Below are 21,835 nucleotides of genomic sequence, written 5' to 3'. Positions count from 1 at the left end.
GCTATATGGGAGAAACTACGTTGGGTTATTTGGGATATCGCCTTCAGTATTCCCATTCAATTTGTGCGGCGACCATTTGTTCATATACTCTGCCCAACGCAAACCATTATCCATTGTGCTGTTTCACTTAATAGGGCCCTCTTGACCGCCTCCCTTGGTCGTGTGCTTGGGAACCCTACAATTAAAATCTCCTGTTTTTATGATTCCATCTCACCCAAAATGGGTATACCATGTAGTCAAGATTTCATTCAAATAATTAATCAATATAAAAATAAACCAACAAATATATATTCTATGGTTTGTTAATGACACGTTGGTTGCTGAACTATTTTTAATAGCAGGCCAATGTAATTTTACGGTGTTACCCAAATTGTTCGTTTACAATTGTTCGAATTAACAATTGACCGAATTTAAAGGGTCACAATTGACCTTTTCACAGTTGACCGTATATATATTTTTGATGTTTGTTAATCTGCTTAGAATCACATGCTGTGCATAGGTCCGACATCCAGTGGTCACTGCAGAGTATTGCATTTTGTTTTTCGTAGTCGAAAAGGGGACGTCGACAAGGCGTGTCTGTAACACTATCCCTATAGTGACGTGTGTTGTACCCATAATCCCTCACGCGTCGAGGTCCCTCAGATTGTTTTTTTCCGCCCAGCTTCTGGTCGCCTTACGCGGAGCTCCTAGAGAGACATTGCAAATACTTACTACGGACCTCGGTCCTTAATTATACTTATTATATTGTTAAAGATCCCTCCCCTCGAAGGTTAGCTGTGAAGCTGTTTCTCCGCCGAGAAAGTTTTCGACGGAGGGGAAGAGACGGAGGAGATCCTTCGGCGCTGCCGAACACGTGGCCTGGCCTCACCGGCCAACATACAGTAGGGAGAGTGGGGGTTTGAACTTTTATCTTCTCTTTGAGAATGTCTTTCTTTCTCCCCTATCTTTCCCTTGGGGTTGTTATCACCAGTTATTATTGCCTCAGCTATGGAGAGGACACCTTTTAAGTTTTGCCCACGCTGTAGGGGCAAATACACTTGGAAGGACAAACACAAGCTCTGTAATCGTTGCTGGCTCCTCAATCTTAAGGAGGACAGCTGCGCGGCCTGTAAGCTCTTGAAACCAAGAACTCTTAAAGAACGCAAAGTTAAGAGGTGGGTGGACTACGCTATGTCGAAGTCAGTTTCCTCACCCGCCGCCGCTGTTACAGAAAGTGACGAGGAGGGTGATAACTCGACGTCCGTTACGGAAGTCATTAACCCCCAGAAGGAGCGCTCGCGCTCCTCGACCCCGACGGGCTCGGCTCACGCCCTGCTCATGGGGATGAACACCCCGGCGACAAGGACGCACACAGACCCCATAGGCCTAAGCACACAACCCACGGCTCTATTTCGTCGAAGACGAAGGATCCATCAGCGCCGAAGGGGACGCAGGGCTCGGACCGTAAGGGTCTCAAGCCCCACCCGCAAACGCAGCCGCGACCAGCGATTGGGCTTTCATCAAACACGGGCGCTACCCCAAAATCATCCGACGTAACGCTCCATAGAGCGGCCGTCGAGGAACAACGCGTAACGCAGGCAACATCGACACCAGAGTCCTCTACTGACAAACTCGTTGTCGAGAGCCTGGCGAATTGTTTCCGAAGACACACGTAAGCGGACGACGAAACAAACGTTGAATACCGCACAAAAAGCTATAGAAAAGCCGAAAAAGCATAAGAGTAGCCAGGAACTGCCCCTTTCATCTAAGGGCACTTCGGAACTACCGGAGGGCTTTTCAGATGGCGACGGAAACCTTTCTTCGACGTTGTGGGAGCGTTCTAAGCGTTTTGAAGGTGAAAACACTGATTTCCCCCCTCTAGACTATTCAGGGGTCCCCCATGAGACCCTTGAAAGACTCCATTCTTGTATGGAGAAAATGGAATGGTTTTTGGGAAACCAAAACCCACCCACACCCAAAAGACTAAGAGAATGGCCCCAAAATTCCCCTTCTACAGACGTATATGACCTCACGGAAGAGGAGCAATACCTCCAGGAGGATGATGAGTGTTTGGGTGGAGAGGAAGAACATGAGGAAGAGGGGTTTGAAGAAGATCCTTACACTAGTGCAGGAGCTTTCGAAGAAGATACAGCTACCTCGGCAATCCCCATCAGTGCACTCAGACCCTGATGTCTTTCACCCTTCTCCTCCCAAGGATTCACCTATTGGAAACACCTCTCCCATAGATGACCAACCTTCACTTAATGCGCTATTGCGCAAGGCAGCAGCACATTTTGAAATAGACACAGGGGAGACTCTTCCTGACATAGACTTTGTAGAGAAAGTTATTAAAGAAAAAGCCCCTGTTAGTCAGTCTATTCCGCTCCTGGCTTCTATAAAGAGAAGAATAACTCCTTCCCTTTCCAATCCTGCCTTAGTCAGAGGGGTCAACCCTCGGATTGAAAAGCTCTTCAGCCCTTCGCCCTCTGACCCGTTGTACATCAGAGGCCATTCTATTCCGGACTCCCTCGTAGTTACTAATACAAAGAAAAGAGCAGGGGTACCACTATCCACTAGTGAGGCACCACCTGACAAAGAGGGCAAAAAGCTCTACTCACTTGAGAAGAGAATCACGACGTCCGCCGCCTTTTCAACTAGGATTGCAAATAACAATTCCCTACTAGCTAGCTACGCAGATGCACAGTGGAGCAAGCTGCGCAGCGAAGCAGAGGACGCACCAGAACCCCTGCGTTCACGCCTGTTAGCTACAATCTCAGAGGGAACTCTTGTAAACCAGGGCATCGTAAAGAACTCCTTAGATGCCGCAGAGACGGCTGGCCGTTCCCTGGTTCAGGGAACACTTCTCAAACCCCATGTCTGGCTACGCAATTCGGGATTTAAGCCGGAAACCCAGGCTTCCCTGATAAATAAGCCCATAGAAGAAACACATCTGTTTGGGAAAGCAGTTGATGAGGCCCTAGAACATGCGAAGAAAGAGTTTGATACCATCAAAACTCTTGACCAAATTTCTAGGCCCCCAAACAGACGCGGCTATGGCAATAGACGCTCCTTTCGTGGCCAACGCCAGCAGCAAAACCAACAGCAATTTTACTCTGCTACCAACTGGCCCTCTAACCAGGGTAACAACACCCAGTTCAGTCAAAGAGGCCAACGTCGTGGCAGGGGAAGAGGTCGCGGCTCCAGCCCCAAAGGTTCCACGCCCAATACCAACAAATGACCCGAAGATTCGGGTCCCCTCCCATGCATCACCGGTCGGGGGCCGGCTAACATCGTTCCTTTCAGCATGGGAGGGAATATCGTCAGACCGCCGGGTATTATCCACCATAGCCCACGGATACTGCATCGAATTCAACGGTTCCCCGAAGTACAGACCCCCACGGAACCGACGCATGACACCGGAACACCTCACCATTCTTCTACAAGAAGTAGAAGAGCTACTGAAAAAAGAAGCTATAGAGGCTGTCCCCCTATCTCAGGTAACAGAAGGTATTTATTCAGTGTACTTCCTTGTACCCAAAAAGGACTTAACCATGCGCCCTGTATTAGATCTGCGCCCAGCGAACAAATTTGTCTAACCCCAAAAGTTTCGTATGGTGACCTTGCAGGAAGTAATCCCACTGTTATCACAGGGGGATTACATGACAACACTGGACATGAAAGATGCATACTTTCATATTTTAATGTTGCCAGCGCACATAAAATACCTCCGGTTCAAGATAGAGAACAACCAGTTCAGAGTATTACCCTTTGGGATAGCATCTGCACCAAGGGTATTCACGAAGGTACTGGCAGTGGCAGCGGCCCACCTGCGCAGCTTATCCATCCCGGTATACCCTTACCTCGACGACTGGCTCATAACAGGGGATTCTTACGAAACATGCTTCTCCCATACCCAAAAGACCGTAGACCTTTTGTTCCAATTGGGCTTCTCCATCAACGAAAAGAAGTCCAGCTTAGACCCCAGCCAAATCAAACAATTCCTAGGGGCTCTAATTCGAACAAAGGATGGCCTCGTCTTCCCCTCCAACGAGAGGGTACAAAACATGCTGTTTCAGATCCCCCATTATGTGGCAGGTCGAGAGGTGACGGACGGTACGCAAAGCAATGCGCTTGCTAGGAATGATGGCGTCATGTATTTATTTGGTACCTCACGCGCGCCTGCGCATGCGCCCAATGCAAGAGTGGCTCAACAGCCAGTGGTATCAGGCCAGCGGACAATGGGACGATCTAGTGGTGGTCTCGCAGGCCTTGGTTCTCTCGCTACGGTAGTGGACAAAAGAAAACCTGTTATTAGGGAAAACTTTTGCCACACCCGCAGTGGAAGCCACTCTAACCACAGACGCATCCCTTACAGGATGGGGGGCTCACCTATCCCATCAGACTGCTCACGGAGCGTGGACTCCGAGTTTAGCATCCAAGCATATAAACCTGCTGGAACTACTAGCGGTGTTCAAAGCACTGAAAGCCTTTCAGGAACACCTACAAGGAAAGTCAGTGATGGTCCTCACAGACAGCACCACAGCCATGTACTACCTCAACAAGCAAGGGGGCACACTTACTCTCCAGGACTGTCCAAGCTGTCCCAGAACATCTGGAAGTGGGCTCTCAAACACAACATGTTCCTACTATCACAACATGTACCAGGGGAACTCAATCTGCTAGCAGACAAACTCGGCAGAGACTTCCCCCTGCCCGTAGAGTACGAATGGCGGTTACAAGAAGACATCGTCTTCGACGTCTTCACACAGTGGGTTTTCCCAGAAATAGACCTGTTCGCAACTCTGGAAAACTCTCAATGCCAAGATTACGCCTCCAGGTACCCCCAGAACCAGTCCAAGGGGAACGGTCTATCGATTCCATGGTCAGGGAAATTTGTTTACGCTTTTCCCCCGACTCCCCTTCTCAACAAGATAGTGCACAAGATGCACCAGGAACAAGTTACCATGATACTGGTGGCCCCTATGTGGGCCCGACAGCCATGGTTCGCTCACTTGTTGAAGATGTCTCTATCTCCTCCAGTGAAACTGCCCTGCCCGTACAACATGCTGTCACAAGACAGGGGCAGGACACTGCACCCATGCCCTCAGACCATGAACTTAGCAGCCTGGCTCCTGAGGTCATAGAATTTGGACATTTACAACTTCCACAGAGGTGCATGGACATCCTCAGAGAGGCCAGAAAGCCTAACACTCGTCACTGCTATTCTAGCAAATGGAAAAGATTTGTCATCTGGTGTAGAGGGAAGAGTATCAACCCCGTTGACTGCTCTCCCACACAAATTATTCTGTACCTGACCCATTTACTGGACTCGGGTCTAGTATTCAATTCTATTAAAGTACACCTGGCAGCGCTTTCGGCTTACACCACTTCACAACTCAAAGTATCGTGGTGGAAGATCCCAGTAATCAAAGCCTTCATGGAAGGGGTAAAGAGAATACACCCTCCAATAGCAAACCAAGCTCCTGGCTGGGATCTAAATGTGGTACTCACCAGGCTCATGGGGTCACCCTTTGAACCCATGCACAAGGCAACTCTTAAAGATCTCACTCTTAAGACTGCTTTCCTAATCGCTATTACCTCCATTAGGAGAGTAAGTGAACTACAGGCCCTTTCGGTTTTAGACCCCTTTGTAACAGTTCACAAAGATAAAGTGGTTCTACGCACACACCCAAGGTTCGCACCGAAATTCATCTCCAAATTCCAAATCTAGGAGAAAAAAGCCTGCATACACTTGATGTGCGCAGAGCTGTCATGTTTTACATGGAAAGAACTAGTCGACTGAGAAAGACTAATCAGTTCTTTGTCTCGGTGGCAGTAGGAAGAGAAGGAGATGCAGTTTCAAAATCCACTATATCTAGATGGATTGTACAATGCATCACTCTCTGTTACACTCTTGCTAAGAGAGAACTACCCTTCAAGCCAAGAGCACACTCTACTCGAGGCACTGGGGCATCCATAGCATTCATTGCAAATGTTCCCCTTGAGTCCATCTGCAAAGCAGCAACCTGGAGTTCTGTACACACCTTTACAAAACACTACTGTCTAGATGCCCACTCTAGATCTGATTCCCAGGTGGGACAAGCAGTATTAAGACATCTTTTCTCTACTGTTCCTTCTCACAACCCACCTCCAACTCCGGGTACTGCTTGCTAGTCTATGCACAGCATGTGATTCTAAGCAGATTAACAAACATCAGAAGACAATGCATTACTTACCGTAAAAGCATTTCTGATGGTTGTATCTGCTTAGATTCACATGCGCCCACCCTTCCTCCCCGCTCAGATGGAAGGAACATAGACATCCTTTTCTATATCTCTCTCTTTTCTGTACTCACTCACGTCTAGAAGGCTCCCTCAGGGCAGAAAAATACAAACAGAGGGACCTCGACGCGTGAGGGATTATGGGTACAACGCACGTTACTATAGGGATAGTGTTACAGACACGCCTTGTCGACGTCCCCTTTTCGACTACGAAAAACAAAATGCAATACTCCGCAGTGACCACTGGATGTCGGACCTATGCACAGCATGTGAATCTAAGCAGATACAACCATCAGAAATGCTTTTACGGTAAGTAATGCATTGTCATATCGGTTTGGAGATATATAGGGATTTTGGGGGGGTTTGGTGTTGGGTGGGGAGTTGCGGGGGGTTTCCCCCCACATATGTTACAATTGGCCTTCACAATTCCGTCAATTGTGAAAAGGTCAATTGTAATTCGAACAGTTGTAAAACTAACAATTCGTATACAACCAATTTTACAACCATCATAATGTCATTACCATTTTGTGGAATGCGGACAAAGAGTTTTTTATACCCAGAATAAGGCCTCCAGACAGGCAAACCCGTAAGGCTATTTTTAGCATTATTCAAAAATACACTAACTGTCCAAACTAAAAGGAGTCGTCAACCTTGCCTGTTGTAGAGCAAATATGTCAAATGATAAGATTGCAGAGTCATGAGAATTTACAAGACTTGAATAACCTCTGCTATTCCAAGGGAGGAGCTTAACCGAATGATCACTAAAAGCTGGTCAATTGATTATACAGAATTGGTTTGGTAAGACCCAACAAGCCAAGACAAATCGCTTCCTACGCCGTTCTGTGGCGTATATGAACTCTCCCTATCACTTACCATTGCAGCCCTTGTACCTTCAGAATAAACAGAACATTTTATTTTTATCCATTCATTATATCATTTCCCTTTTTAGTTGACCTACTTGGCACAGCTCCCTGCCAAACCCATCGATTCTCTATTAAATGCAAAGACGTTGTAACCCAAACCTAAGAAGGTTTCCACCTCTTTTAGTAGCAAGTTATGAATCACTCTTTATCTAAAGTGAATTACTGCAAAGTCCAATCTCTGGTCCTTTACAGAATCGATTAGAGATAGATCTCCAGATTCAATCAGACTAAGCGCAAGAATCTCTGAACATAACGACCAAATCAATAACTATTCAAGATCATGTCCCTAGAGTCCCTAAAATTGCTAGCAATTACTTTTTGGTTACAGGATTCTATTACTGGACTTGATTTGTTAGGCAGCATGTGAGTGGGCTGCACCGTGGACGAGTGCAATGTTTGTTGTGGATGCACCCCCATATTGGGTCTTTTCATTCGTTTAGTTATTATTCCTTAGCAGAGGAATATCCCATTTGATGCCGCAATGTTGCGAGGAGCCTTCCGATGACGAGTTCAGTGCTTGTTGGGATTGCAGTCTGATATTGTGTCTTTTATGTGTTTCTTTGTCTTTCTCCAAAAGAGGAATGACTCATTTAATGCCACAGTTTTGTGACCAGCCTTCATATGGATTGGACCCAATGTCAATTCTTGGACTCCTTTTGCCAACCAAGAAGGTTTGCTGATCCACTGAGTAAACATCCCTGGCTTTTCCAATATCCACTCCAAAGATTTCCAAATTTTCCTTGCAATTCTGTGGTTGCTCCAACTCCTAAAGTATGACTGGTTAGGCTGACCTGACTTTGCCCCAAAGTACGACATGATGAATGCTTGCACCCAGGTAGCCCTCATGGATATCTGGGGCCAAGTTACCTTGTACTTCTTTTTCATATTTGTTTTTGCTCTAACAAAAATGCATCCACTTTGCGCCTCGTCTTCTTCCCCTGGTTGCACCCATCACATCAGCGTTCTCTATTTTCAAGGCCTGGATGAATCTTCTAGCATGTCTTCATTTGAATTTTTTCGGGGTCAAGTTTTTCCTTTTGTTTTTCCCCTTCTTGTGATTGCTGTTTTTCGTCATAAACTTGTGTTCCTGGACTTCCTGCGATCCTATTCCATTTAGAGAGTCTGATCCACAATGAGTTATACACTCATTTGGTTTAATCTCCACCATTGGAGTTTTTCCCATTTAGTTCCATCTCAAGCGGAGATGCGAATCCAGAAATTGTGGTAGTTTCCTCACTTGTTGGTACCTTTGTGGACCCTGCAATATCACCAGAATTCTTTGGCCTGTTTTTGTCCATTGATTGTAGCTTCTCCTAAATGTGCGGCATCATTTCGGAATTTTCCTTTGATTCGAAGTTGAGAACTTTGAATAAGCGCACTAAAGATTAGAGGGAATGTTTATACAGTCCACGTCCATTGAACTATTAAAGATAGGATTTTGGACTGCATGTATATCTTCTTTTGAAGAATCCGCTCCCCCAGATGGTCTGGACTCCTTTATTGTGGACTCCAGAGCTATGGATAATTGTGTAATTGAACTCTTGAAAAAAGTTGGAGCAGCCAATAGTCATTTTCCCTGCTCTGTAACAGCTGGAGGAATGAGTTGTCCACTTCCTCCAGCGGATGGCCTGCTTTGCAAGACTCCTTGTTTCCTTCTGCATTAGTGTCTAGTTGTTTGTATAGACTGTAGGTGCATACTAGCCCCCTCTAGCCCTCCCCAAACAAGTGGCAGCTTCGTTCCTAGCGGTGCTCGTTGACGGGGAAGCCTAAATGTCCTGCAAGGAAGAGGCGTGCGGGGCACCTCGGTGTCGATAGTTCTTGACCGCAAAGAGGTTGAAGAACTGTGGCCCAGCAAGGGTGTCGAGTCGTCGGTGTCTCTGTGGTCTTTGTTTGGCGGGAAACCCACCGGCGGATGCTCCTCGGCGCGTCTACGGTCAGGCCTCCTCCAGCGGGATACGGCAGCGACGATGCGGACGAGAGCGTCCTTGGATTCGAAAGTTCTTAGGCAAACGGGAGCCCAGCGGCTCTGGTCGGCGACGGCGGACAACAGTCCGGGCGCTTCTCCTTGGGATTCCGCAGCAGTCCCCATCTCGGGTCGCAGCCTGTCGAAGGTCTGTCTACCAGGGAGCTTTGGCAAAGATCAGCTGGTGCACGATGGTCCCTCGTAGCTTGGGAAGAGGGCGCCTTACCAGGTCCCCTCTGGGTCAGTCCTTGGAGACACAGCAGCTTTCAAATTGTGAAGGAGAGCAACAGCAATTCTTCTCGTCCAGTAGGGCTTCAAGGTCAAGCTTCAGTTTTACTCCAGTTACTCGTCATAGTGGACTTCAGCTTCTGAACACGATTCCTAGCAGTGACAGGTCCCCAGATATACTGTTGATCTCCCATTCATTCCGCTGGGTCATACTCAAGCATCCAATCACGGCGAAGGACATTCGTGCAGACAGGCAGCCAATCAGGTGCACAGTGCATTCAGGTCATTCACTTGTCCCAATACACATAACTTGTTGCGAGTGTCTGGAGAGAAGTATCCAGCCATTCAACACTCCACACTGGATTCATACCAGTTTCGGGCAGGGCTGTCTCAGTCATTGTGTCAAACACCAGATACTAGACACCCACAACACAGAATGTGTATTCGTCACACACTCCATTCACCCAGGTCCCACCCACAGGCGTACCCACAACATACGGTCGCTGGGAAGGCTCCAGGCAGTCTGGTCAGCACTTCCCCCACACTACCATATATGGAACTTCCACCCAACAGCCAGTCAGGGGGAATGGACAGAGTCGGGGATTCCCGGTACTTCGGGAAGATCAAGGTAACAGGCGATGGAAGGCAAGAGGCCACGGGGGCCATCTTGTCTCCATCAGGAATCTACCGATTCCAATGACAGGGCCTGGGCATCCCAAAATGGAGGACGCTCAGGTCACCAGTCAATTCAGCACAGAGCTGCCACCAGCATGTACCCTGCTCTGTGGGCCACACATAGGTGCCCAAAAACATACACTAGGGGCACAGGGTTGTACCCCCACCCATGGGTGCCATAAGGGTATCCGCCGGGTCTGTTCACCAAAACCAAAGGAGAGAGCTGCACTGCCAGGAGTCCAACATTAACTCTTGCGCAGAAAACACGTCGGAACACACGATAAAAGGCAGTAAAGGACAAGGATACGGAGGCCTGTCCCTCCGATGCATTTCCAGCATCACACAGACATGCAACTCTCCCCGTTTATTTCTTTTGATACTGCCCTGTTTTTCAAGACATTTTCAAACATTTAGAAACTTCATATTACTAACTTTAAAGAAAAAATGTACATCAATTGAAACATCAAAGATAGAAAGCATGAACAGCAAGATTCCAAAGAAAACATGACTTTTGCACTCATAACTTAGCAAATAAAAAAGTTGTTGAAGAGATGAACGCTTTGATTGCTCACAGATACATGAAACATTGCAATTTACAGGATAGTTCCAGTTTGATAGTTAAGTCGGGGGTGATCACTACAAATGAGGCGCTCAAGTGTTCCAGGGCTGTTCATTTCTTCATGTAAAGGCTCTGCAAACAGACATATAGTCCTTTGGGAGGGGCCATGTGCTAGGATCTCCTGCGTTGTCCACTTACCTTACATTCATTTCCTGGATTAACTTTGATTCAGCTCTGTCTCTCAGAATGCCAGATCTGTCAGAGCCTTAGCCTTAAATCCCCACGTGTCCCATGTGAGTAGTACCACACCACTTTACTGTCATGAGAACTCGGAGGGTGGTCAGCTAGTGTTCTTGGAAGGTTGGTACATTCTGTAAACATGTTCACAGCCTGTTTGGATTTTAGCCAACCATCTGTTTCAAGTAGGAGTCATGCATAGTGGAGTAGTACGTGTAGCCCTACCAGAGCAAAACGAGAGGTGAAGGCTGAAAGGTTGAAATAAGAGGAAAGACCATCTGTAAATCGGGCTTGGACCCACCCCCAAAGGGGCAGTACAGCCCAAACTGCTTGGTCACATCCCTTCTGCACAAGACCGCAAGTATCCCCAGACATGTTTCATCCTCATTTTGCCTCGTCATTGAGGAGTAGCTTGGGTCTCTAGGCCTGACATGAACAAGACCTGCATCTGGGCATAGCTGTCCCACTCGGGGTGGCAATAGCAAAACAAACGAGGTGATGGCTGGAAGATTTAGAATAAATCTTAACCTCTGGCATTGTTGTCGGCAACCCTCCATACCTTATAACTTCGCCTTCCAGCCCAGCCCAGCCATGTCTGTGGATGCTCGTTGTCTTGTGCAGAAGTGATGTGACCAATCCTGATTTGCATATGGTCTTTTCCCTTTTGTAATGGCTTAGCAGGTGAAGAACAATGGTCTGGAGGGTTGCACAAAGCAATTTCAGAGGTTAAGATTCATTCCAAACTTTCCAGCCATCACCTTTTTTTTGTTTTTGTTTTGCTGTTTTCCCTACCAGAGCCATGCAGACAGTGCCACGTATCCTTTAGCGCCCCTTCCACACAAAGCACCACGAGTGCTTTGCCAGACGGTCCCAGTGGTCTGGCCAATGATTGATTGAGATAATCTGTAATTGTTGTGTTATCACCAATTACTATGGAATTGCATAGAAATGGTCAGCGTTATTCCAGCACTTAATCAAAAGGATGGCGTGTCAAGGGTAGGGCCATAAACATTCAGTAGGGAATACCAGCTTAACCATCAGTACATCCACAACAATCACAAACCTCCCTTCGGGTCAGTTATGACCTTGTCGGAGATATAATTAACAGTGCAATGCATTAGGATTTTGCCTCCCCTGGCATGGGACAAATGCGAGGAAAATCACTCACATTTGCCCCACCACTGGCCGAATATGCCAAATCTGGATTTTGTCCAGTGCATTTCCTATAGTGCCATTACCTTTACATTGTCGTTTCAGGTAAGAAAGTACTTTTCTTTCCTTAATCGGGTTATTTAGACCTTGCACATTCCTGGTAGCCAAGGAGAGTTGCATACTAACTTGCTCACTTTGCCATATCTCATGGTCTCGTGATATTAGTGTACAGATGGCCACTGCAGCTGGGTTTCAAAGAAGGGTTTAACACTATTTTGTCAGTACAGTCTAACATAATGTACAGTATTTGAATGAACCTTGCGTGTCTAATCATGCAGTTTATCATCTCTTAGAGACCAAAATTAATCCTTTTATATTTGATCTGTTCAACTTGCTTTGCTCTCCCAACAGCATGCTTAACCCCCGCCCACAATGGCATATCCCCAATTTAGTGAAATTCTGCCCACCCTTAATTCCCCAATTAATAAACACTCTGGAGCTAGATCACAGCACATTCATATACTTAGTGATATGGAGTGCAAAAAAATGCAACATACAAATAAAGCAATACTGTTCCGAGGGACTGGGCAGCAACTAGGCTACCGACCATGTTATCGTTTGGCAAGTGCCTGATTCATAACCACTATAGCCTGCTGCCAACTGTTGGGAGAGCAGGTTGTCAACTAAGCGAGGAAGGGTCTTGAGCCCTCGCTGGTGCGGGAAGGTTAGCATCAAGGTAGGCAGCCGCATCACTTGGATCTGTGAAGAACACTACTTTGTCCTTGTGAAGAATTTGGAGCTTGGACAGGAATAGCATTTGTACCCCCATTTTAGAGCCTCTGCTTAACGTCCTGAAAGTTTTTTTTTTCATGTGGCCTTCACAGCTGAGCTTAAGTCTGAAAATATGGATATGGATGAACTGCCAAGCTTCGGGTCCCATTTTTCGTGGGCCGCCCTGAAAATCAAATCTCTAGCTCTATAGTTGACATTCAGTTTATGATTGGTCTAAGTGGGAGGCCAAGAGCAGGCCGAATCACTGAATGGCGGTCTCCCGAACTTCTTGGATCCTATTATTCTGCGTCGATCTGGATTCTTCTGGAGTTTGGCCACTGCCCTGGTCGGATCCCATTTAGTGCCAGCCATCTCACATTCAAGTCTATGCTTTGCATCTTCGGTGTCTTGAATTGCCTTCACCATCTCGGACATCTGTCCACAAGGCTGGAGTAGTTTATGCTCCGCGGTCTCCACCATATTTGCGAGAGTCCAACGTCCAGCCTACTGTCTGAAGTGTGTACTTCATCTCGAGCATGCAGTAGCCCATGAGCACCTCTGATTGCTCAAACAGTCTCTCCATGTTGTGCCTGGTGTGTTTTGCCTAAACACTGTGCTTACTGTAAAGAGCATACTCTGTGGGACGTTTAGTGAGAACAGATGTGCTGCGTAGGGCTGCTAGTTTTGCACCCTCAAAGCCAATGCTAGTGCAGAGAAATCGTCGGTCTAGGCAGTGTGGTGTCGCTGCTTTGCCAAAACGTTCAAGGCGATCCTCCAGGAGCCAATTGAGACCAGATCTGGAGCTCTGGTGGCCCTCTCACAGCTGCAAAATGTTGTCACCCTTATCCAGCTATGTTAGGAGAATAGATGTAGATTGGACCTTTTTATTCCTTTTCTCCAGATGCAATTTCAGAGGACTTGGTTGTCGGACTAGCACCCCTGCTGTTCACGCACTCTGGTGTTGTAGTGCTGATTGCTCTGTTTCAGTGAGTCGAGAGCCTGCCCCAAAGGCACAGCACTGCCGTGTATAGGAAAGCAGGAGATCCCTCCTCCCCTCACCCTTCCTCCCAGGTGTCGCACCTCTAGTTGGTTGTCTTGCGCCAAGAGGCTTGGTCCGGTGACTCAGTGGCAGGATGGATGGTTTACCCAGCACCCTCCTGGCCGTGGTCCGACAGTGCTTGGCGACTCGGTGTCTAGCACAGGTCCAGACACTTGGTCCAGGTCTGCTTCCAGCCGGGCACCCTGATGCTATGTGGCAGCCTTTTTGACACCGTTTCTTTGCTGTCAGCACAGCTTATGACTCACCTACTGGAAAAAGTGCATCTGAGGCAGGTGCTCTGGCTACGCAGCCTCTCTCCAGGCCCTCAACTTTCAGGATCATCTTGGAAAAGTCCTGCTGGCAGCCAGTCATGGCTACAGGCCAAGGATGAGACTGTAAAATCATGGAGCGCTGTGTTAGGCAGCCATCTTGTTCACTGGCCACTAGTGCAAACACCACAAGGGGGTGCTGCCGATCAAGCCTTTGTCCTCTGAGAAATGTCGAGACTACTTTAGCTATGTAGGAAAAGCTTTGCAAGTGAAATCAGGGTTCCATTTTCTTACCCGATACTTTACGGTCTGGTGAACCTCTGACATTATTCAGCACATATTTGTTAGGCAGAAACCTGTGCAGTTCCCTCTGGGACCACTGCAAAAGATTTAGGACTACAGGTGTTTGGCAGTAAACCCACTTGGTAGCAGTCTGCACCACACAGATTCACTTGGTAGCTGTGACTGAGCAGTCAGACTTCCCTCAAGTAGAGTTAGGCAGTATACAGAGTATTCACAATAGGTCAAGAGAACACAATAGAACAAGTAAACACTGACCAGGGCTTGGTGTAAAAGAGATATAATTATTTGTTTAAAACCACATCTAGAAAAACACACATGCACTAATAGTAAGCAATTCAAAAACACGGTCACTAATAGATATACGCTCCCTTAAAATAATATTAGACAAGTCTTAAGTAAAGCCCCACTTATTTTCAGACAGCGGTGAGCGCTTAACGTAGATGGCACTCTGATAATTGGTTTTTGAAAAGGGAGAGAAAAGCAGAGAATAAATTGAAACAGATCCCAACACTTTTTCACGAACACAACAAGAGAGGAAGGCAAAGTAACACCGTGAATTCAGAGTCAGTAGGCCGGATCCGCTTTAAGAGGATCGAAACGAAATGTGTCCAAGGTCACACGGTTGCAGTGAACAAAAGTCTTGTAACGGTTCAAAAAGGAGTTGGACCAAAGAAAGGGACCAGTTAGAGGGTCAAGGCGGCCAGCCCAGTCCAGAAGGTTAAGGGGTTATTATTACCTTGTAGCAATCTTTAGAAAGGGAGGCCTGGCGGACACGGTACCTTAAAGTGGTGAGAATATTCCAGCGGGGGCAATTGTTCCTGGCAGCGGATGCAAGTCGGTGCTTCGTCCGGGGGAAGAGAGGAACTCGTCGGGGAGGAAGACAGGAGTCCGTTGCACTGCCAGGGAAGAAACCAGCCGCGGAGTTTCTCAGGTACAAGGAGCGGTCCGTTGATTTGCGGTTCAGTGGTAAGTGGCTATCCGGCTGCCGGGGTGCTTGGCACGGGCAGTTCGACCACAAACCGGTCTGGGGTGCGAAGAAAAGAAGGTAAACTGGTTGTGCCCACCAGTCAAGGGAAGAAGCCTCTCCAGCCCGGAGATCTTCTCTGTCGTCGGGAAGTGGTGAGTCGGTTCCGCAGGGCTCCACCGGTGGTGTCGTTGTGGTAGGTCGGCTCAGCTTCTCCCTCGTCGGATTCTCAGGTCCTGTGGCGACTTCTGAAGTTCCAGTCCCCAAAGCCCTGCTTTTATGCAGCATACCCCCATTCACTCAGCCTAGCTGTCAATCAAACATGCTAAGTGGTGAGCCGGCCGGCTCACCACTTGGGCCAATCACACAAGAGTGTGACTTGAGTTACCAAGGTAACTCAGTCCAGGGTGCCTAAACCCCCTCCCACACCCTCTGTGGTACCCAGACAGAGTGGCACCACTTTTGGAGGCTTCTGTGGAGAAGCCCGCCAAAAAGTGGAACAAAGGACTCGACTTGGGTTGGAGTCACAGAAGAGAACACAAACGCCATTTTTGAATCGAGTCCTGGCAAAAAATACCAACCGGCGAATTCATATTAATTAAATAAACCGGCGGTATGTTCGAGGCTATGAGAATTAAATAAAGTTGGTAGCCTCGAACAATGGGAAAATCCCATAGGGAAATATTCGCGGTCGAATATAAAAAGTAGTATCCACTGCCACCAGCCAAAACTCTATCAGGGGGGACAGAGACGTGCCCCCTCGACTAACAGACCCCGGGGCAATCGAATTGCCCCGACCAGTACGTCCACAATATGATGGTTTGTACTGGTTTCTGTTAATAATTTGGGACTATTAAAGCCAATGGTGACTTTACATGCCCTGGGAGACAGTAGTCAGTCCCAGGGTATGGAGTATATGGTGGGGTGTCACTCTGACACCCCTATGTTACTGCACGGAGGGTGCTGTGTAACACACATAGTAAAAACACATGAGACCCTATGGAGTAAAGGACCCCATAGCCCATAAAACACATTAACAGTCAAAGGAACACCATAAATCATGTCCAAGAGTGGGAAAAAAGAGTCTCACTCTTGGCAGGAGAAAAAAACAAACTCCAGAAATCCAGCAAAGCTGCTGGGGGGACTCACTAGGTTAGGAAATTCAGCCTAAAGAGAGAATTCTCCCTAACACTGTTACACTAGGCTCACTTGAAATGGTTTAAGTCCATTGTTGGGGAGAATTCTCAGAAATGTGCAACTTTGCTGGATCTTGAGAACTTGATTTTTTTAACCTGGAGCGAGTGAGACCCTTTTTTCCTCACTCTCCCTTTTATTTTAATGTGATTTGGTACACTGTTTCTTTTTGATTTTGGAGTCTGGCAAACTTCATAGGCATCAGTTTTTACATTGTGTCACACAGCACCTTCAGTGTAGTGGCACAGGGAAGTCCTCCAGATTTCCCCAAGGTTTAAATACCTTCTCTGGGATAAACTCCAGTTTCCCAGAGCAGTAAAGTGAAATTGACTTTACTTACATTTGTAACTTTCTAGACCCAGCACACTATCTTACAATAGGGTGCTGGAGGGGCTACTTAGTATCCCCTTTGTCTAGCTTCTCATGTAACATTTGTACGTTGCCCTTTCCTCACTGAATGGCTGGTGGCAGTGGTTTACTTTTTACTACCATTATGGGATTGTACCGCGGGCTGCCTTCGCAGCCATGGTAAAACACCTATGGGTGCCATTTTTGTCAAAATGGCCCCGGTCTTCTTCTTTCGCCATTCCTTTTTGGAAAGGTCCTTCTTGAGATTTACTGTGCGCACCAAACCAGGTTTGGTCCCTTTTTGTTTGTTTTGGCTTTTGCAGCATTCATGAGTGAAGCCCGCCTCTGGCTTCAGGGTGTCTGGCGGGGGCAGGAAGCAAGGGAGGTGCCAGAAACTCCCTGTGCTTAGTCTCCTACGAGACAGGAATGCACTCTTAGGTGATTGGCAGGCTGGCTGTCCGGCAAGGACAGCCACCCTGCTGGGGGACTGACAGCTGGGCTGGAATGAATGGGAGCAAGCTGCATAAAAGGCAAGGCCTTTTGGCTTGCAGGGCAGAGTCGACCACTGGACAGAGGAATCCGAAGAAGAATTTGAAGTGGACGATGCCCGCTGAAACTCCTGGACCTTTGGTTTGGCGATGAAGCCCTGCTGCTGTGCTGAAACTCCAAATTTGACTCAACAGAGAAGCCCCTGCAAGGACAACTTCTCCCTTTTGAGTTGGTGGGACCAATCAACGTCAAGGTAAGCCACCTGGACATGTTCTTAAAGCTGGTAGAGTATCCACTGCAGTCGCTGCTGGAACCAGATAGCCAGGGAGAGGAACACCAGTTCGCGTGTATTGCTTTTAAGCGGGCCAAGAGCTCCAGGAAGATCCTCCGGACTCCCAGGAATCGGGAATAACCGAGCCTAAGCCCCCTCAACAGAGTTCTGGACCCCAGATGCAAGGAAAGCCCTTCTCGACAGCCAGGAACCGCTGTTGCTATTTGCGGTAGATGCGATGAGCTGAAACACCAAACAGCCACTTGGTTGAAGTTTGCCGGTTGCAAGTGGTGACCGTCCATTGCAGTTCAGGAGTCCCCAGAAGTCCTCCCTCTTGTCCCCACAACTGAGGCCCAGGAACAGTGAGATCTGCAGAGCTGCACAGGAACAGAAGTCATCTGCTTCACTTTCTCTTCAACCTAAAGGTACTGTAAAGTCGAAGAGAACTTACCTTTTGTTATGTAGCCACTTGTCCTTGTTGGAGACTTGCTTGGTTGCATGTGTAGAGTTGCTTGTAGCTTCTTTACTTCACAAGCGTAATCGGCTTGTAGCCCTACTTTGATTTCTTCTGTTCTACCAAGACGTTTTAAACATTGGAAAATACTTTATACTTGCCTGCAAGAAGAGCTTCAGTTCACCTTGACTTTTGCTAACTTAACATTGGCTGGCCTGGCTCCCTGAATGACTCTTCTCCCTTGTGCTAATGTGTTTTGCCTTCCTTCCAGGAAAGGGTTAACTAACTTTGCATTGGGGGGGGTTATTTTGAAAGTACTTACCTTCTTAAGAATAACTGTGTGAATACTTGTTTTATTCTGAACTCTCTTCTCTTTAACACTACTCCCAAGAATATTCTAAATGCAACCATAATATATTAATGCCAACAGCACCCTAGCTATTGAAATCACCTGATGGTGTAGGTAGTGCCTGTGTGTCATCCCAAATGGGTATTTGCTGATTTAGATAACTAAGATTGTGTATTTTTTTAGTGTATTTGTGGTGCTTTATATTACTCCCTTCTGAAGAATTCTTGTTATAACTGACTGGTAAATAAATTAATTATTGTTTACTCAAGAAATCTTGTGTGTAAGATTTAATTTGAATACTTGTCACTGTGAATTTCTGTGTAACTCCCCTACAGCTCACATTGACCCCTCTTGAAATGAGCCTGGCTGCTCAACACACTACCAACCTGTGTAGTACAGACTTGTACCAAAGGTTGGGTTCCTATTGCCAGGAGGTCAGGGTTGTTGTAGTGCACCCAAAGGGTACTGCATACAATCGTGCCCAACAGCCATATGGACAACAATATGTGCTATAATCTATTCTTTCTTCCCAGGAAGAGTAACAAGATCACACCAGGCAGTTTTATGTTGTCCATGATGCCAATCATCTACGTAATACTCGATTCTGCTGTGGTTTCGATTCAAAACATGTTTGAGAATGATGACTTCCATATTCAAATTTACAGCGTGCTTGAATGACATACTGCTGTATCTTCCCCAGAAAACTGGCTGTACTTTGACAGTGGGATAGTGTCTACTACTGGTACAAAGGGGTGAGGTGGAGGAGAATTAATTAGGCCCTAATGTTGTGACATTGGGGCTTCTGCTTGTGGCATGTACTGACACCGGTCCACACACTTGGCCAACCAATGCAGCTAGGGTCTCTTCGATTCTTGGCCATGGTATGCAAATAGAGTATGTTGTTGGTTCTTCAGGTCTGCACTGTGACCGAGGTAAAGACAATATGCACAACTCTACTTGCAACCTAAAATAGTTTGTCCCATTTTGCAGAAAGTACTCGGTACAGTTGTAATTAAAGCCTACCTGAGGTCGAATTTACAACTCTACATGTTCGGCATCTTTGATGGTTTCGGTTCACAAAGACCTGACAATTTAACCTCCTTAAACAAATACTTGAAGTAGCTAACAAACATGGCATGGATCAATGCCAGAGACTTGTGCTGGTGCAAAATGTCAGTCGAGTTCCATATCCCCTTTTTGACCATCTTAGTAGAACTGTAACATTGTCGGATGCCAATGTTCAAATGCAGGGAGGGAAAGTCTTTGAAATTCAAAAGTTCTAAAATGAGAAAGGTTCCTTGAAGGATTTTCCAGAGGTGGTACTCTTAACAAAATTTCAAAGACCACCTGAAGGAAGCACTTGTTTTGGAGCGGCATTAATTACCAACACTGCCATGTGCTGGCTAAACTGGAGGTGTCCTTTTGCTTGTTTGTAAATGGCTTGAAGGCATGCACTTGTCTTTATTTTGTCTGTTTCATATTGTACTTATACATTTAGACCATATTAAGAAATATAGCCTAAGTAATAAGGGTGGAAAATCACTATAATACCTATGTACGTCCCCTATCCTCCCCAGTCTCCTTTTATTGTCAGAAAAATCAAGATTGAAGTTAGGGAAATGTTTTGTTTTGGGAAGGGGTGTATGCCTTTTGTTTGGATTCCATCTCTATAGTTACAGGTGTAGCTGCTATAACAGTAGGGCTAAACCGCACATCGCCTTTGATAGTGTATAAACAAATTGTACTTTTAGTAAACTAGAGAATTGTTGAAAAATAACCACAATCTGTATCATAGTGGCAAAACAGCAACTTTACTTTCACAGTCCTCAACTTGTCATTCGCACTTACTTACATGGTGTTCATTTTTGTGATATTTTGCTTCCAGTCCTACGGGTGCTTTTCACAAAGCCAATTTTGATGATTATGTTCCTACCTGGGTACTGGTTGTCACAAATACATCCGGCTCAGCCTTTACCCATGTACAGTAATAGTTTGCCGCTATTGTGTGCACTGGTTTATTTTAGTTGCTAAATTATTGAGTAGCCCAAATTGGGTTCATGGTTTTATTTTGATATTCATAGAATACAACCATACAAAACTTTAAAATGTCGCTTCTTATGAAATTTGTGTTTCTTACAGGGCATGCTTTTGATGTTGAGCATGAGAGATTGCAAATGCAGAAAGAATCCCTGCTCGAGCTGCGGAAGGAATGCACTGCCAAGAGGTAATTTGTTGGTTCTATCTATAGATATTATTTTTAAATGGGATGTTCTGCTCGAATCGGAAAAGTCACTTGACTCCTACCTTTTGGAACTATGTTTCAAGGGGATTGGGTCCTCCGACGTATTCCATATCCATGATAGTAATCACCACAGCTGTGCTGCTTTGGAAAATTTTCGGCGTCTGCGTCGTGCATCGATGCGCCGTCCTCGAGGCCCTCCTCCGACAACCGACGTCACCCGATGTGATAAGTAGAACACACAACGCCCGTAGCCTCAGATCTGTTTTTTCCGCAAGCGTGTTCACTTAGTGAATCTCGGTACGCCTCGACTCTTTGGAGTTTCTGTTGTTCTCTCGGTACTTCGAACCTGTTCGTTTTGTGAAGAAGTTTTCCTTCGTGAAGATGTCTACCTCGTCTTCAAACCGCGTCCGGGCTTTAAGAAATGCAGTGACTGTGGGTCCAAGATGTCGGTGACGGACTCGCACAACGCCTGCCTCTGGTGCCTCGGGGAGGCCCATGACACGGATGACTGTGTCGACTGCCAGTCGCTCACGTCCAAAGCCTTGCGGGAGCGCAAGAAGTTGTTGTGGGTAGGTAAGGTGTTCAAGCCCCGAAGTCGAGGTCTACGGGGCTTTCGACGGATGATTCGAGAGGCGACTCTCCCCGTCATCGTCGGAAGTCCAGTGGGTCTCCTTCCAGGAGTCGGTCTCGCCACTCCTATGGCTCTTCGAGGCATCCCAGAAGTGCCGGCATCGGTCGCCTTCCCCGTCCTCTTCCGAGGACTCCGCCCATCGGCGGGTCGCTTATCCCACCATGCAGGCGACACCGGAGGAATGGGCTCCCCTTGCCCGAGGTCCCGCTCGGACAAGGGGAATCGTTCTCATCATGCCCGTTCCAGGTCCCGGTCCTCGACGCGCTCGAGACCGCGGCGCCTAGGATGTCGAAGGACACGCTCGGAGCTCCGGCTTCGAGGTCTTTGTCGACGCTGTCGATGCTGGTGGCGCTGCGGCTGACGTCGACGCCGATTCACTCGACGACACCGATTCTCTTTACGCCGGCGCCGATTCGTTCGGTGCCCTCGACGCCTTTCGAGCCGGTGGTGTCGGAGGAGCCCCGTGGCACGGGGGATACCCCTAGAAAGGCTCTGGCTAAGGTCAAGCATGGCT

At 47.2% G+C, this 21,835-nt stretch overlaps 1 protein-coding gene across 1 annotated transcript in view; it reads left to right on the top strand.

The window, feature by feature from the left end:
- Positions 1–21,835, top strand: part of UVRAG (UV radiation resistance associated) — a 727,264-nt gene that overhangs the window by 397,062 nt on the left and 308,367 nt on the right. Inside the window, exon 9 of the mRNA XM_069640056.1 lies at positions 20,588–20,672. Coding sequence (XP_069496157.1) covers positions 20,588–20,672 — 85 coding nt within the window. The remainder of the gene's footprint in view (positions 1–20,587; positions 20,673–21,835) is intronic.

The sequence above is a fragment of the Ambystoma mexicanum genome, chromosome 7q (genome assembly GCF_040938575.1).
Source record: "Ambystoma mexicanum isolate Mex_15411 chromosome 7q, UKY_AmexF1_1, whole genome shotgun sequence".
In the NCBI taxonomy this organism is placed as follows: domain Eukaryota; kingdom Metazoa; phylum Chordata; class Amphibia; order Caudata; family Ambystomatidae; genus Ambystoma; species Ambystoma mexicanum.
Note: the sequence above shows the minus strand (reverse complement) of the source record. Positions and strands in the feature narration are given on the sequence as shown.